The sequence below is a fragment of the Microchirus variegatus genome (assembly GCF_963457635.1).
Source record: "Microchirus variegatus genome assembly, chromosome: 3".
NCBI lineage: Eukaryota > Metazoa > Chordata > Actinopteri > Pleuronectiformes > Soleidae > Microchirus > Microchirus variegatus.
In genome coordinates, this window is record NC_139804.1 from 21,435,592 (window position 1) to 21,448,654 (window position 13,063).

The window sequence follows — 13,063 nt, forward strand, 5'->3', positions numbered from 1 at the left end:
ATATATTCACTACAGTGACAGTTCATAACAATAAGGTATTCATTGATTATAGAGATAATGTCAGTCATATGAGATGTGCAGTGTGCCACACATTAAAAAGAAGACAGGATCATTCTTAAATAAGTAGAATTGTTCAGACATTTGAAGGCAGATTATTCAACGTGGATAAATGTAAAGCCCAGTTTATGTGTTTCTTTTGTGACAGAAGAATCAGTGAAAACAAAAAAATTACCCCCTTCATTTCCCCTTCTCAAAATAACTATTCAAATTTTAGTTGTTGCTGATATACTGGTTCATTCAATTAATTGTACAGGTTTGGCACAATGAATAGATATAAGTAATATAGATATTACCTTTTCAGTCATTGTATTTGATGTATGTTTATTCAGTCATTCATTCATTCATTATTAAACCTGGAACTTGGGTGTGTTTTCAGGGACTAAGGGTTAGTGTTAAACTGTTAGCATTTAAGCACATTTCGGGTATCATTCTCAAAAATATGTGTCAGGGGACCACGTACAAATATATTAAAGGGGACATATAATGCTAAATCAAATTTTTAATCATTTGAATCCTTATATTTGGGACTCTTGGGGCCCTATCAGTGGGAAAAATGGGAAAAAAGATTACTCACTCATGTTTTTGTGGTCCTCCTCAGTCTAAGTACAGGAGATAGAACACGCGATGTTGACTTCCGCGCTCATTGGGACGTCACAAGGCGCTAAATTCCTGGAATTGTTGTCTCGTGGAGCTGCGCTTTGTCCGTAAAACATGTGAGAGTGCTGGCGAGGGCAGCGGTATACGAAAACTGGAAGTCCGCGTAGTCCACGAAAAGTTCTATTCTTGGCTCCACAGTGCAGCACAGAGTTCTACACAAACTTTCAGCCTCAGAGGATTTATCTGTCCAGTGGATACATGTTATATATGACGGCAATGTGCCTGCTAGAGCCTGCAAATGATCACTTTTCTAATGCTAACTGCTGTTAGCTTTTTTAAGGTGGACCTAATGAGATTTTTCTAAACAGAGCACTCTGAGCAGGGCTGTTTTGGCAGGGTGATTGAACTGCTGTGGTGCTTCATCCTTATGGTATCTTGACAAGAGCATGTCACAGACATGTTCATCAGGACACCAGGGAACTAGGTTAACTAGGAGAAATAGGGTATGATATGACCCCTTTAATGTCAAACAAAGAAAAAAGTCACAGTAGTAAAAGTAGTAATAGTAGAAGACAATATATGTACATTAAATAAGCAAGAAAAAATAGTAATACATCCATCCATTTTCTCCCACTTTATTCTCCACAGGAGGGTTGCGGGGAATGCTGTGCCAATCTCAGCTGACATAGGGTGAGGGGCCACATATAGAGACAAACAACCATTCACTCTCACACTCAAAGCTACAGTCAATTTAAAGTAACCCACGCACACACGGAGAGAACATGCAAATTCAAGTACTCTACACCAACCATAATGTAATAATAATAACAATGATTTCATGAATTTACACGAAGAATAAGAATTTATTTAATCCCACCCCTTTTCCATAAATTATTAACTAGCTATTATTTATCTCCCGCTTCCTCTTCCATTACTGTTTTTGTTTCAATATTTTTTTTGTTACATTTTGAATTGTGCAGTCACAAAAAGCACAGACAGCAGCAATAGTCAAAAACCCTCATCCCTTTGAACTGATTTATGTTTGAACATCCCTTGTGCTCCTCCATCAAACTGTTCCACAGTTTCAGATAAACAAAAACTTCCGAGTGTTGTGTGCACACCCTCAACATTTTCAAATGAAATCTTTGCCTTAAGTTATAACCACTCTCCCTGACAGTAAACACATTCTGAATATTTCCTGGTTGTAGATTGTTTTGTTTTGTTGCTGAATAATCCTTATTACTTTCTTTTGCAGAATGAGAAGTGGGCATATTGTACTGATATGATTATTAGCAAACCTATGCTTTGTGTGATACTGCTATGATTATATGTTTGTAGTTTCCAGCTGCTTTGGTCATCGATTATCACGCCCAAAAATGTATCAATATTTAGCCCATTCAGTTGAAAATTCATTCATTCAGTCATTTGTCATTACTTCTGCGGTCCCCAAACATTATTATTTTTTGTGTAATGCTAATTTATTTATTTCTATATATATATATCTATGTTTATCTCTTGTATCAGCAGTTGACAGATAAATATTGGTATTTGTCTTTGTAACAAAGATCATATGATATATATTTGTCATTTTGCTTTTCATCACCTGTCATTATGCTTCATTTCCCTTGCTACATGAAGAGCTGCAGTTGTCACACTGTCACTCATAAAATCACTGTGAATCTGTGATGACAGTGTGATGGAACTCCATCTACTGATATTATCTTAGGCAGTTTTAAAAAAAGTGGGAAAAACATGTTTTTATTTGCAGCTTTGTTTGTGGCCACATTTTGTTTTAACCCTTAAAAACCAATTGTTTGGCCTATATTAACCATAAAAGGGCCAGAATATGTCTAGACTTTGCCCATTTTTTCCCAGAACCACCTTAATTTCAGTTATTTACAGTTTACTGCATATAAAATAGAAGTAGAAAACCTTTTTCCCTTTCTGGCGACATTGATGCCGGGTTCCTGCAACAGCAGTAGTGAAATTACCGTATTCACCACGTTCACCTTTCAGAAACTGTCACCATTTTTCCGATAGCACAAAACCTGCGTAGTTACGATAATGCAAAGTGTGCTTGTTTTAAAGAAGGCCGTACTGCAACAAAACAGTCTGCCACTGGTTGATCTTTACATTGGCAAAAAAACAGATGATAAGCTGAGACAGTGCCATGAGAGCAGGATCCACACTGTAGCCCAAGAGACGATCAATAAGGAACACATTTCAAAAAAGCACTTGAGACTCAGAAAAATAAAATTTATTGAGCGGCCGAGACGTCAATATCAGTGAGAAGGCAAAACAATCTGGCGATGAGTAGATGAAAAGTAGAGGTACTTATACAGCAGATGAATGGATGATGAGAAACTGTAAAACCTCATGCAGAATAGGTGTTTTTAAATGATAAGCATATTATTGTCCTATCATCTATGCAGAATGAAAAAGAGTAAAACTGAACATTGATTGAACTTAATTTAAGTTTTTGTTTTTACCAATAAATACCATAATCAACTATTTTCTTTTGTGCAAATTGTTGGACTTAACAAACAATTTGTGTGTGTGCATGCGTGCGTGTGTTTTCAGCTTCCTCCAGCAGTTTGAGTTGAACAAACTTATCAGGTTTTACGCTGCATGACATATTGAGATTTAGGGTTTTGAGGATGGTGTGGTATGAGAAGCTTAAAATTTACCCTTCTCATACCACACCATCCTCAAAACCCATCAACAAAATAGGGACGTTATCCCACGTTATCCCCACGTCATGTAATGCAAGTGTGTCAAACGTATGACTATATTTTTCGACTATATTTTTTTTAATACTTGAGATAAAATTGCGTTATATGTGGCCCCAGAATTGAAATGAGTTTGACACCACTGATCTAATGCCTGCCCCACTCTAGAGGATGATTGGCCAGATCTGGTCCTTCCGACAATCTAAATGCTTCTGATTTTAGGCTGATCCAAATTATCCTGTAATGTGAGGGATTAACAGATGTGATTTTAAGACTCTTCCTGATATCAAATCATAAGTATTAAACATGTTTGATATTTAAGACTAAACAGTGATTGGGGGTGTGAGCAGAATCCCTGCAATAATCATTGAGAGCGAGTTGACTGGGCTGTCCACAGTGTGAAGACAAGACTGTCTCTTAAGCCTGGTGGATGTTATGGAAAGAAGAAAAGTGTGAGCTCAACAGTGATTGGACAAATGTGGCAAAAAAGTCACTTCCATGGAAGCTCAGCTTCTCTTTGAGTCAATGGAGCAGTGGACGGGCACGGATGCAGGGCTTCTACATCATGATCGGAGGAACTGTCTGAAAGGGGGAACCAGATTTTGATTCTGTAGACAAATAGCTGCTCGTTGTGTAAAAACACTATTATAGCATTTCAGTTTTACATAATTACCGTGTTTCCTTGTTCTAGTTGTTCGTTTGCAGAATTTATGTAGAAATAACTGAGCCTGAAATGAGCTTCTACTGTTTCAAAGACCAGCAACTGCCACTGGGCATCAGTGTGATTGCTTGTTTAATGTGTCCTGCGAGACGTATCACAACCGAACAGAGACAGCCCACCTCCATGTCTGTTTATATTCTGAAGTCATGGTAAATCATTGGAATCTCCTCCAAGAAATCATTTGATTAATACCAATTGTGTGGTCCTGCGTCTTGAGCCTGTGGCGTGCTCTGTTCTCAGTATTAAAACATTGAAAATGGGTTCCAAATGTTCTTGTGTCTGTGGTCTCCCATGAGTCAGATTTGAAATTCCTCGAGTATGTAGCAGGCATACGTTAAAATAAAGGTGAGAAGAAGATTCTGAGGAGTTTGGTGGCAGCCTGGGATGGAGCAGAAAGCAGAGGCATAGATAGCGTGATAGACTGTTTTTCAAAGGCTTAGTCACTTTCATGTTTGTTCATGCTCTGTGCCCTTATCTCTGTAGTATACTGTAGTATTGGCTAAATAAACTCTGCTGGTGGCAGCTAACACTGGGTTGGCCTGGAAATGCCGCTGTTACTCATAAAGGTGAATCTATATGTAATTCCTTGTCGCTCACATTCTCAGACTCTCCTTGCATGCTTGGCTTTATTCGTTTTTCATTTTCTTTTTCATTTTTCCCAGATATTGGCAGCACGATGAGTGCAAAAAGGCATGATGAGCTGAAACCACTGCCTCTCTGTCTGTGAACAAGCCAGCCATGAAATGTGACCCTTTTGATTATGAAATGTGATAAAACATCTTTCAAATAATATTCAGGGGAAAAAAAGGCAGAGAGGGGGAGGAAAGCACAGTTACGCATCTCTTTGCCGTCCTCATCCTGCATCCTTGTGTCTCCTCTGACTGAGTGCCAGGGAACCTTAGCTTTATTTTAAAACTGACATTTGTTAATTAATGCTGTTTTTTAGTATGTATCTGCGTCATTACCTTGTTTACGAAACCCTGAAGTTTCAAAACAAACAGTTCAGCCATTGCTGAGAACGCTGCGTTAAAATAAAACGGGCACTAGTCCGGGCACATCCGGTTGCGTACATTGAACCGCAGAAGAAGAATAACATCCGTTGTGGAGGTGGGCAGCGGCGAGTCATGACAAAACTATTTTTAAACATTGTTAAAACAATGTTTTGATAATGAGTAGCAGTGCATCCACCGTCCCAGAGGGGGGAGCTGCACATCTGAGAGTGGGTGTGCTGATTATGTCACTTCCGGGTATTGGCCAATCACAAGGCAGTTGGGAAGGCTCTACACTGGCTGGCCAATCACAACACACTCTGTCTTCTGGGCGTGAGATTTCAGTCTGAAATATCGCGGCTGAGCACAGCGTCAGAAAAGAGAGAGAACAACTAGTTAATGTATGTAAGTAGACCTCCATAACTATATGTGCAACAGGACCACTCTATGTGAGCTTTAAAACTTTTCAATAATTGCATTACCACTTTTATGTTTCCAAAAATGACATACCCCTTGAAGTTAGGACTGCAGCAATGATTCGATTAATCAATTAGTAACCGATTGCTAAATGAATGGTCATCTATTTTGATAATGGATGAATTGGTTGTAGAAAACAAGCTTTTAGATTTTTCATCTTCTTAAATGTCAATATTTTCTGGTTTCTTTGCTCCATATGACAAAGAAATGATGGAAAATGTGGGTTTGTGGACAAATCAAGACATCATCATTTTGAGGTCTGGATAGTTGCAGCTCTATTTGAAGTATGTATCTGCTCGATCTCATCAATTGTGTCTGGCAACTGGGTCATTCACGTTCCTGCCTGTGATGGAAGCTTTTATGTACTGGAAGGAACCAGTCACTGTCATGGTGTTAAAAGTCTTATGGTTGACTGTCCACAAGTCCACTGCAGAGGAAACGATTTCTAAGCATTTTTTTTTCTCCTGGTTCGAGTAAAAATTGTTGAGGTATAATGTTTTTTTCTGTCAGGAACTGTGCCTTCTTTGATACACGTCACAGGAATTTTAATGATAATCTTACGGAAAGCAGGAAACTCCATACTTGAATGGTAGCTTCTCCACTGTGTAGTCTGCTACAAGCTTGTTAATCTGCCTCAGGGTGACAGCTTCTGCCAAGTTAGAAGTTAGTTCTTCTCAGGGCTGGAGGACGCTGCTGCCAGCGGCATCATCGTCATCCTCCTCCTCCTCATTCCAGGGCCTCGCTACTGCTTGTGCAGGTGTTACTCGCAGTTGACAGACTCTTGTTGCTTGGACACAACTAGCATTTTACTGTGATATTCCGCAAATACTCCCACAAAGCTAACGCTGTCTATTCTGCCATCTCATGCATAGTGATTCAACCATAGTGCACAGACATGTGTCTGTCTGTCTATCAAACTGCGTGAGAAACAGAAACGGAGCAAATTCCTCGAAGATTTTCTTTTCCTTGGTGAAAAACATACAGGGAAAAATGGGGGAAAGTAACAAAATAAGTATTTAAATGTATTAAGTTTGGTTCACTACCTGCTAGTGAATATGCTGAATCTTTGGGAGAGGGGCATCATTTTGGGGATGGACATCTTCCTGTTTGAGCAGATACTGCTTACCCACAGGTCAGTATTTCAGAGCTATTTTTCTAAGCGCAGTTAAAACACCTTGAATATCCGGTGTGGTGAAGCAGAAGCATGTAGAAAATAGAAGAAGAACACTCCAAGGAAACAAAAGGCCCACATAATAAAATCTATAGAGTAGCCCAAGTTTGGTCTGCAAATGAAATGCTGTGGTATTTCAGCATTTCATTATCCTGCAAGTGAATGTGCGACAGCTATTGATGACAATATTTGCAGGCTGGCATGAATAATGTGTTTGTGTTCTGACATACTCTCATAAGCTGTCCTTAAAGGTGCTGTTACTGTGTGGCTGAATGTATAAACTGAAGTCCAACATGTCTTCCCTGACTTCTTTCAGGTAGAAGATGCCATGTTAATGTTTGACAAAACCACCAACCGACATCGAGGTAGGTTCCCATTCTCCTGCTACTATGTATGCATGTATGTGTGTGTAATGTACACTTATATGTGCAGTTTGACTGAAGAAAGTATATCAATATCCAACACCATCGTACCTGTACCATGGCTTGTGTATTGTATACAGTGTATATACCGTGAAACCTCAAGTCAGAATGTTGTCCATTTCAGATATCCGCCACGCTATCCAAAGCAATCCATACCATACTGTATCTTTTGCCTTATAGAGATTCTTCACGCTGCTGATAAATGCGCACACATACACACACACACACACACACTCGCACGATATGGATCTTCATTTTCTGTGTGTGACGATAGGGTGATGGAAGCGACACACGCAGAAAGAATGAGGGGGTCAAATAAGGGAGTGGGAGAAAAGGCCAAAAAAAAAAACAAGAGGTGCCCTACAGTTGAACAGAAGGACAGAGATTGAAGGAAGGAGGCCTGTGTGGCCTGATAACAGTTGAGATAGCCGATGCTGCAGAGCAACGTAGGCAGCGCGATGGTTATCTCCAACCCCTCCTTATCTGAAGGCCTCATCTGTGGCTTCTGCAGTGCAGCCTTCTGGCCCCAAACAGAGGACTTTACAAAGACACAGCAGCAGCGCAGGGAGGTGAGTGGAGGCACGTATTCAGCTCTGAAGAGAGGACTCTGCTCTGCGTAGACAGCAGACCAGTGAGTCACAGCAAATGAACACAAACAAAAATGCAACATAGAATGAGCAGAAGCAGGATGCTTAAAAGGGACAATGCATTTTTTCTCCATATTTTATATTTTATTGCTTATAAATTACTCTTATACATACTGATTGGTTAAACAGCGAATATACAGTTTGATCAATCACAATATCTGAGCAGCAAAGTGTTAAGTTGGCGTTTCCCGTGTTTCTAATGTGAGGTAATACATGTTGATGTTGGTCAGAGCAAAACTACAATATGTATTTATTGGTTCTGGCTTCATATGTGTATTTGTGTGTATTTGTATATCAGTGCAAGTGACTGGTAGAGAAAGAGAGGGGAAAAAAGAGTTGGCAGGAGGGCAGTGAATCAATGCACTACTCGTATAGCTGTCATGTGAAATAAGATTTAAATTATTGGAGAAAAGAGGAAAAGGCATGTTGATCCATGTTCATTTTGTGGCGATTGTGGCAAATTAATCAACATATGGGCCTGTGAGAATACACTTTCAGCTCACCGTCACTCTGTCATAGGACGTCAACTTATACATTTGTGTTCACAGGTGTAAAAAGACAAAATGTGGCCATGTGTTCCTAAACCACCTGTGTTTTTGTGACAATACCCTCAGGACAGATGTTAACACCAGGCCTAAACAGAGTCTGTAACACGTCACCGTGTATTTACAGATGCATATTATTTGGTGAATTATTTTCTGGAATGACTGTATTCTCGCACTTGTGGCACTTCAAGTTAAATCACTAGGACTGTTTGTGTGGTGGCAACATTTTTAAACCACTCACATGAAACATTAAGGATTTTCACATTCAATGTGCTAAAATCATATTGTTTCATCCCTCATCTGCGTCTGTGTGATTGTGTTGAGTCTGTCTCATGCTGTTTCATTAAGGTGCTGTGGTTTGACTGACGGGGGTCCCATATTATGCAAAATCAACGTTTTAATCATTTAAATCCATATATTTGGGACTTTGGAGGCACTCTCAGTCAGCAAAGTGTGAAAAAAGATGACTCACTCCCTCAGTCTAAGTACAGGAGATAAAACACGTTGACCTCTGCACTCATTGGGACGTCACAATGCACTAAATTCCTGGAATTGTTGTCTCGCGGAGCTTCGCTTTGTCCGTAAAACACACAAGAGTGCTGGCGAGGGCAACAGCATCCGAAAACCGTAAGTCAGCGAAGTCTGCGAAACATTCTATTCTTGCCTCACAGTCCCACAAGATCATCCACTAACAACGAAATGAATGGTCCATCATTTTAATGGTAGGTTTATTTTTACAGGGAGCGACAGAATATCAAAAAGAAAATCCACAAAATCACATAAAACTATTTTTTTTTTATTATTTTGCAATTCATTGAGTGAAATAAGTATTTGACGCTCTATCAAAACATTACTTAGTACTTGGTGGAGAAACCCTTGTTGGCAAGTACAGAGGTCAGACGTTTCTTGTAGTTCATCAACAGGTTTGTACACATCTCAGGAGGAATTTTGGACCACTCCTCAGATCCTCTCCAAATCCTTAAGGTTTCGAGGCTGTTGATTGGCAACTCAAAGCTTCAGCTCCCTCCACAGATTTTCTATAGGATTTAGGTCCGGAGACTGGCTAGGCCGCTCCATGATCTTGAGCCACTCCTTTGTTTCCGTGGCTGTATGTTTTGGGTCATTGTTTTGCTGGAAGACCCATCCATTTTAAGTTTCCTGGCTAGGGATTTCATGGTACAAGGCCCCATCCATCTTTCCCTCGATGTTGTGAAGTTGACCTGTCCCCTTGGCAGAGAGACACCCCCAAAGCATAATGCTTGCACCGCCATGCTTGACGGTGGGGATGGTGTTCCTGGGATCATAGTCTGATCCTCTTCCTCCAAACACAGCGAGTCGACTTGATTCCAAAGAGCTTGATTTTGGTCTCATCTGACCACATCACCTTCTCCCAATCGTTCAGGTGTTTAATGGCAACCTTCAAACGGGCCTGTACATGTGCCTTCTTGAGCAGGGGGACCTTACAGGCGCTGCTGGATTTTAATCCATTAGGGCATAGTGTGTTACCAATGGTTTTCTTTGTGACTGTGGTTCCAGCTGCCTTGAGATCATTAAGAAGCTCCTCCCGTGTAGTTCTGGGCTGATCCCTCACATTTCTCATGACCATTGTTACCCCACAAGGTGAAATATTGTGTGGAGCCCCAGATCGACGGAGATTGACAGTCATTTTATGTTTCTTCCATAGTCTTGTAGCCCATTCTGGCCTTGTGCAGGTCTAAAATCGTGTCCCTGATGTCCTTGGAGAGTTATTTGGTCTTGCCCATGATGGAGAGATCTGCAAAGAGGAGTTGTCCAAAATTCCTCCTGAGATGTGTGCAAACCTGGTGAGGAACTACAAGAAATGTCTGTACTTGCCAACAAGGGTTTCTCCAAGTACTAAGTAGTGTTTTGATAGGGGATCAAATACTTATTTCACTCAATGAATTGCAAAATAATTTAAATCTTTTGTTGTATGTGATTTTCTGGATTTTCTTTTTGATATTCTGTCTCTCCCTGTTAAAATAAACCTACCATTAAAATTATAGACCGTTCATTATTTCTTTGTTAATGGATGATCTCACAAAATCAGTAAGGGATCAAATACTTATTTCCTCCACTGTACATATGACAACAATGTGCCTGCTAGAGCCTACAAATGATCACTTTTCCAAATACTAACTGCTGTAAGCTCCAAGTAGCCTCTGTGGCTGATGTGGTTACCTGTTTTACTTTTTACTTAAAGAGATACTACTTATCTGAGCTTTCTGAACAGGGCTGTTTTGGCAGAATGATTGAACTGCTGTGGTGCTTTCACCTTATTGTATTTTGACCAGTCACAGACATGTTCATTAGGACATCAGGGAATTTAACTTGGAGAAATGGGATATAATATGGGACCTTTAAAACATACAAATACACATCGCTCATTGTTTGTTTTGGAAAACTCTGTTCACCACCCTTCAAAACTACAACAAAAAGGTTTTCCTACAAAAACAAAAGGCTGATGAAAGACACACATGTATCTACAGACCCCTTGTTGTTTTCTTACCTTTTTGTAAAACTTCAAGTACACTCTTGATTTTGGACTGCATGGATGTTTGTGCACTGATTGAAGGAACACACCGTATTTCTTAACAGCAGTGGGGTTGATTAGAGTACACAGTGGGGGCAGGGGGCAGATGGGGGTCACACAGTACCCAGTCTTTCATCAGGAGTAGCCTGGACTATACCTTATCTGATCACAAAAACATGTGTGGTCACATAACTACATGAGAGAAATGACAAGGGTAATGATGAATGAAAGAAACCAGGCTTCATTTAGCTCAGTCTCATGTCTACACATCGACTGCTGACCTTTTTTTTTTGCGATGTTGTGTTTCTTCTCACGTCTGTGACTTTAATTTCAAATGAGCCTTCATCGTGTTCTTCAAACATAACTTTTGTTTCTTCTGTTCTCTGTAATGAAGCCACAGGCTCAGCAGTTCACACTGCGTCTGCATTTGATAAGCATCAATCTAAGCACCTTTAATTTACTGCCCTACAATGAGAAAACTGTGTCAGCCTTTTTTTTAATCCCGCTCCTGCCATGTTCCTATCCAGCAATATCAAAAATGGAAATACTGTGCATCACAGTTCTGTAGGTCAGACAAGTGATAACCCAAACCAGGCTGTCATGGGACCCTATCGTACACCCATCCAAAGCAGAGCAAACCACAGAATAAGTGTCATTGTTAGTTTCCAACACCCAGCATCCAAGTTGTGTTCTCCAGTTTCTTGCATTTGCCATTTACAGTAATTAGCAATGCAAACTCTGATTGGCTTAATTGATGTTTTGGTCAAAACACCTAAATTCAGACACTAAATACAACCCATTTGCCCCTTTCGCCTCACTTTTCACCAAGCTTATGAGCCATGTAAATAGCAAAAATTGGAGTTGAACATGGTCAAGTGCACATGCGTTACACACTTTAGGCCATGCACTTGATCGTCTAAAGAGGTCTCACTAACATGAGGATCAAATGGAATAAAGGTCGATATAAACCACCCCTCTCGATTGGAATGACATTTCTGTCAAAATGGACTGTGGCGGACCAGAATGTTCATATTGGCACATTTAATTGAAACATCTTTATTACGATCATGTAAACATAACCACAGTCTGTCGTCAAGCTTTCTCAATTATGAACTCAAGAACCATCAACATGTTGCTTTAATCCCTTTCACACATCCCAGTTCTTTTAAACCTGTGTGATTGACATCTTCAACCATTACGCAGTGGTTATATTAGGAGCAGGTAGCTTTCTCTCCTGACCTGCTCTCTGGTTGGTTCACAGCTTGACAGCAGGCTCCCTGCATGACTTCGCTGATTGGCACATTACCTCCCCCCGGCTGTGAGGCAGGTCTGAGGGAGCAGCTGTGACTCAGTGAAGGCGACTTGATGTGAAAATCACTCTTATAAATAATACAGTTGTGGTAATAACCAGCTGCTTTTGACCTTGCCTTCTGCCATGGCTGTGGCCAGTTATGATTCCCCCTCTGTCTGTGATTGGCACATGCATTATTAAGCCACTTCCTTCTTCAGAGCTGTGCCCTGTTGGGTGCCAATTTCAAGTCAAATAGCATCTTCCCCTCCATTTGCTTTTAATTCCATCTCTGTTCCATTTATCTTCCTTTGCATCGCACACGCAAGGTTGCATGGGTTTCTGTACCTGAAGGTTGACTGGGGAGTTTGGATGGGTCATTCACTGTGAAGACCATCTGTTTTCCAGTTAAGCAGAGCTCACCCACCCTGCCAGAGTGGATGGGGGGGATTTATTAACTGAAAATTCTGTGCACTGAACATTTTACTACAAGAACAATTCCTTTATTTGGGCTAGTTGGGTATGTGCCACGTTCAACAAGTACATGTTCCCAGTGACCCATGAGACAATGTTTCCTCAAGTCATCATGTTTGAATCAGCTGTGACAAAATAAAAAAATGAGTATATTTAGGGTCAAGTAGCGGGTCACTTAAATAGAAAAACACATTAAATCCATATTACATTCAAGATTGAGTGCTGTTCTGATTCATTTGACCCTGCCTGTATATCGGGGTCAAATAAACCCTCCAGTGAAATTCATGTTTCTAAACATGTTATAATGTCACTCTTGACAGCCCGAGTTTGTGACGTCACAAACCTGAGGAACACAGGTCTATAAAGAAGCTGCTGGTAAAGGTTTGGTATGT

The 13,063-nt window shown here is 40.4% G+C and overlaps 1 protein-coding gene across 7 annotated transcripts in view; it reads left to right on the forward strand.

Annotated features, from left to right (window-relative positions):
• Nucleotides 1-13,063, forward strand: part of LOC310925217 (RNA-binding protein Musashi homolog 2) — a gene marked incomplete at both ends in the record, with an annotated part of 117,357 nt that overhangs the window by 76,244 nt on the left and 28,050 nt on the right. For all 7 annotated transcript variants that reach the window (XM_083887100.1, XM_083887101.1, XM_083887099.1 and 4 more), the window contains one exon: nt 7,061-7,109. In XM_083887100.1, the coding sequence (XP_083743226.1) occupies nt 7,061-7,109 (49 nt within the window). The remainder of the gene's footprint in view (nt 1-7,060; nt 7,110-13,063) is intronic.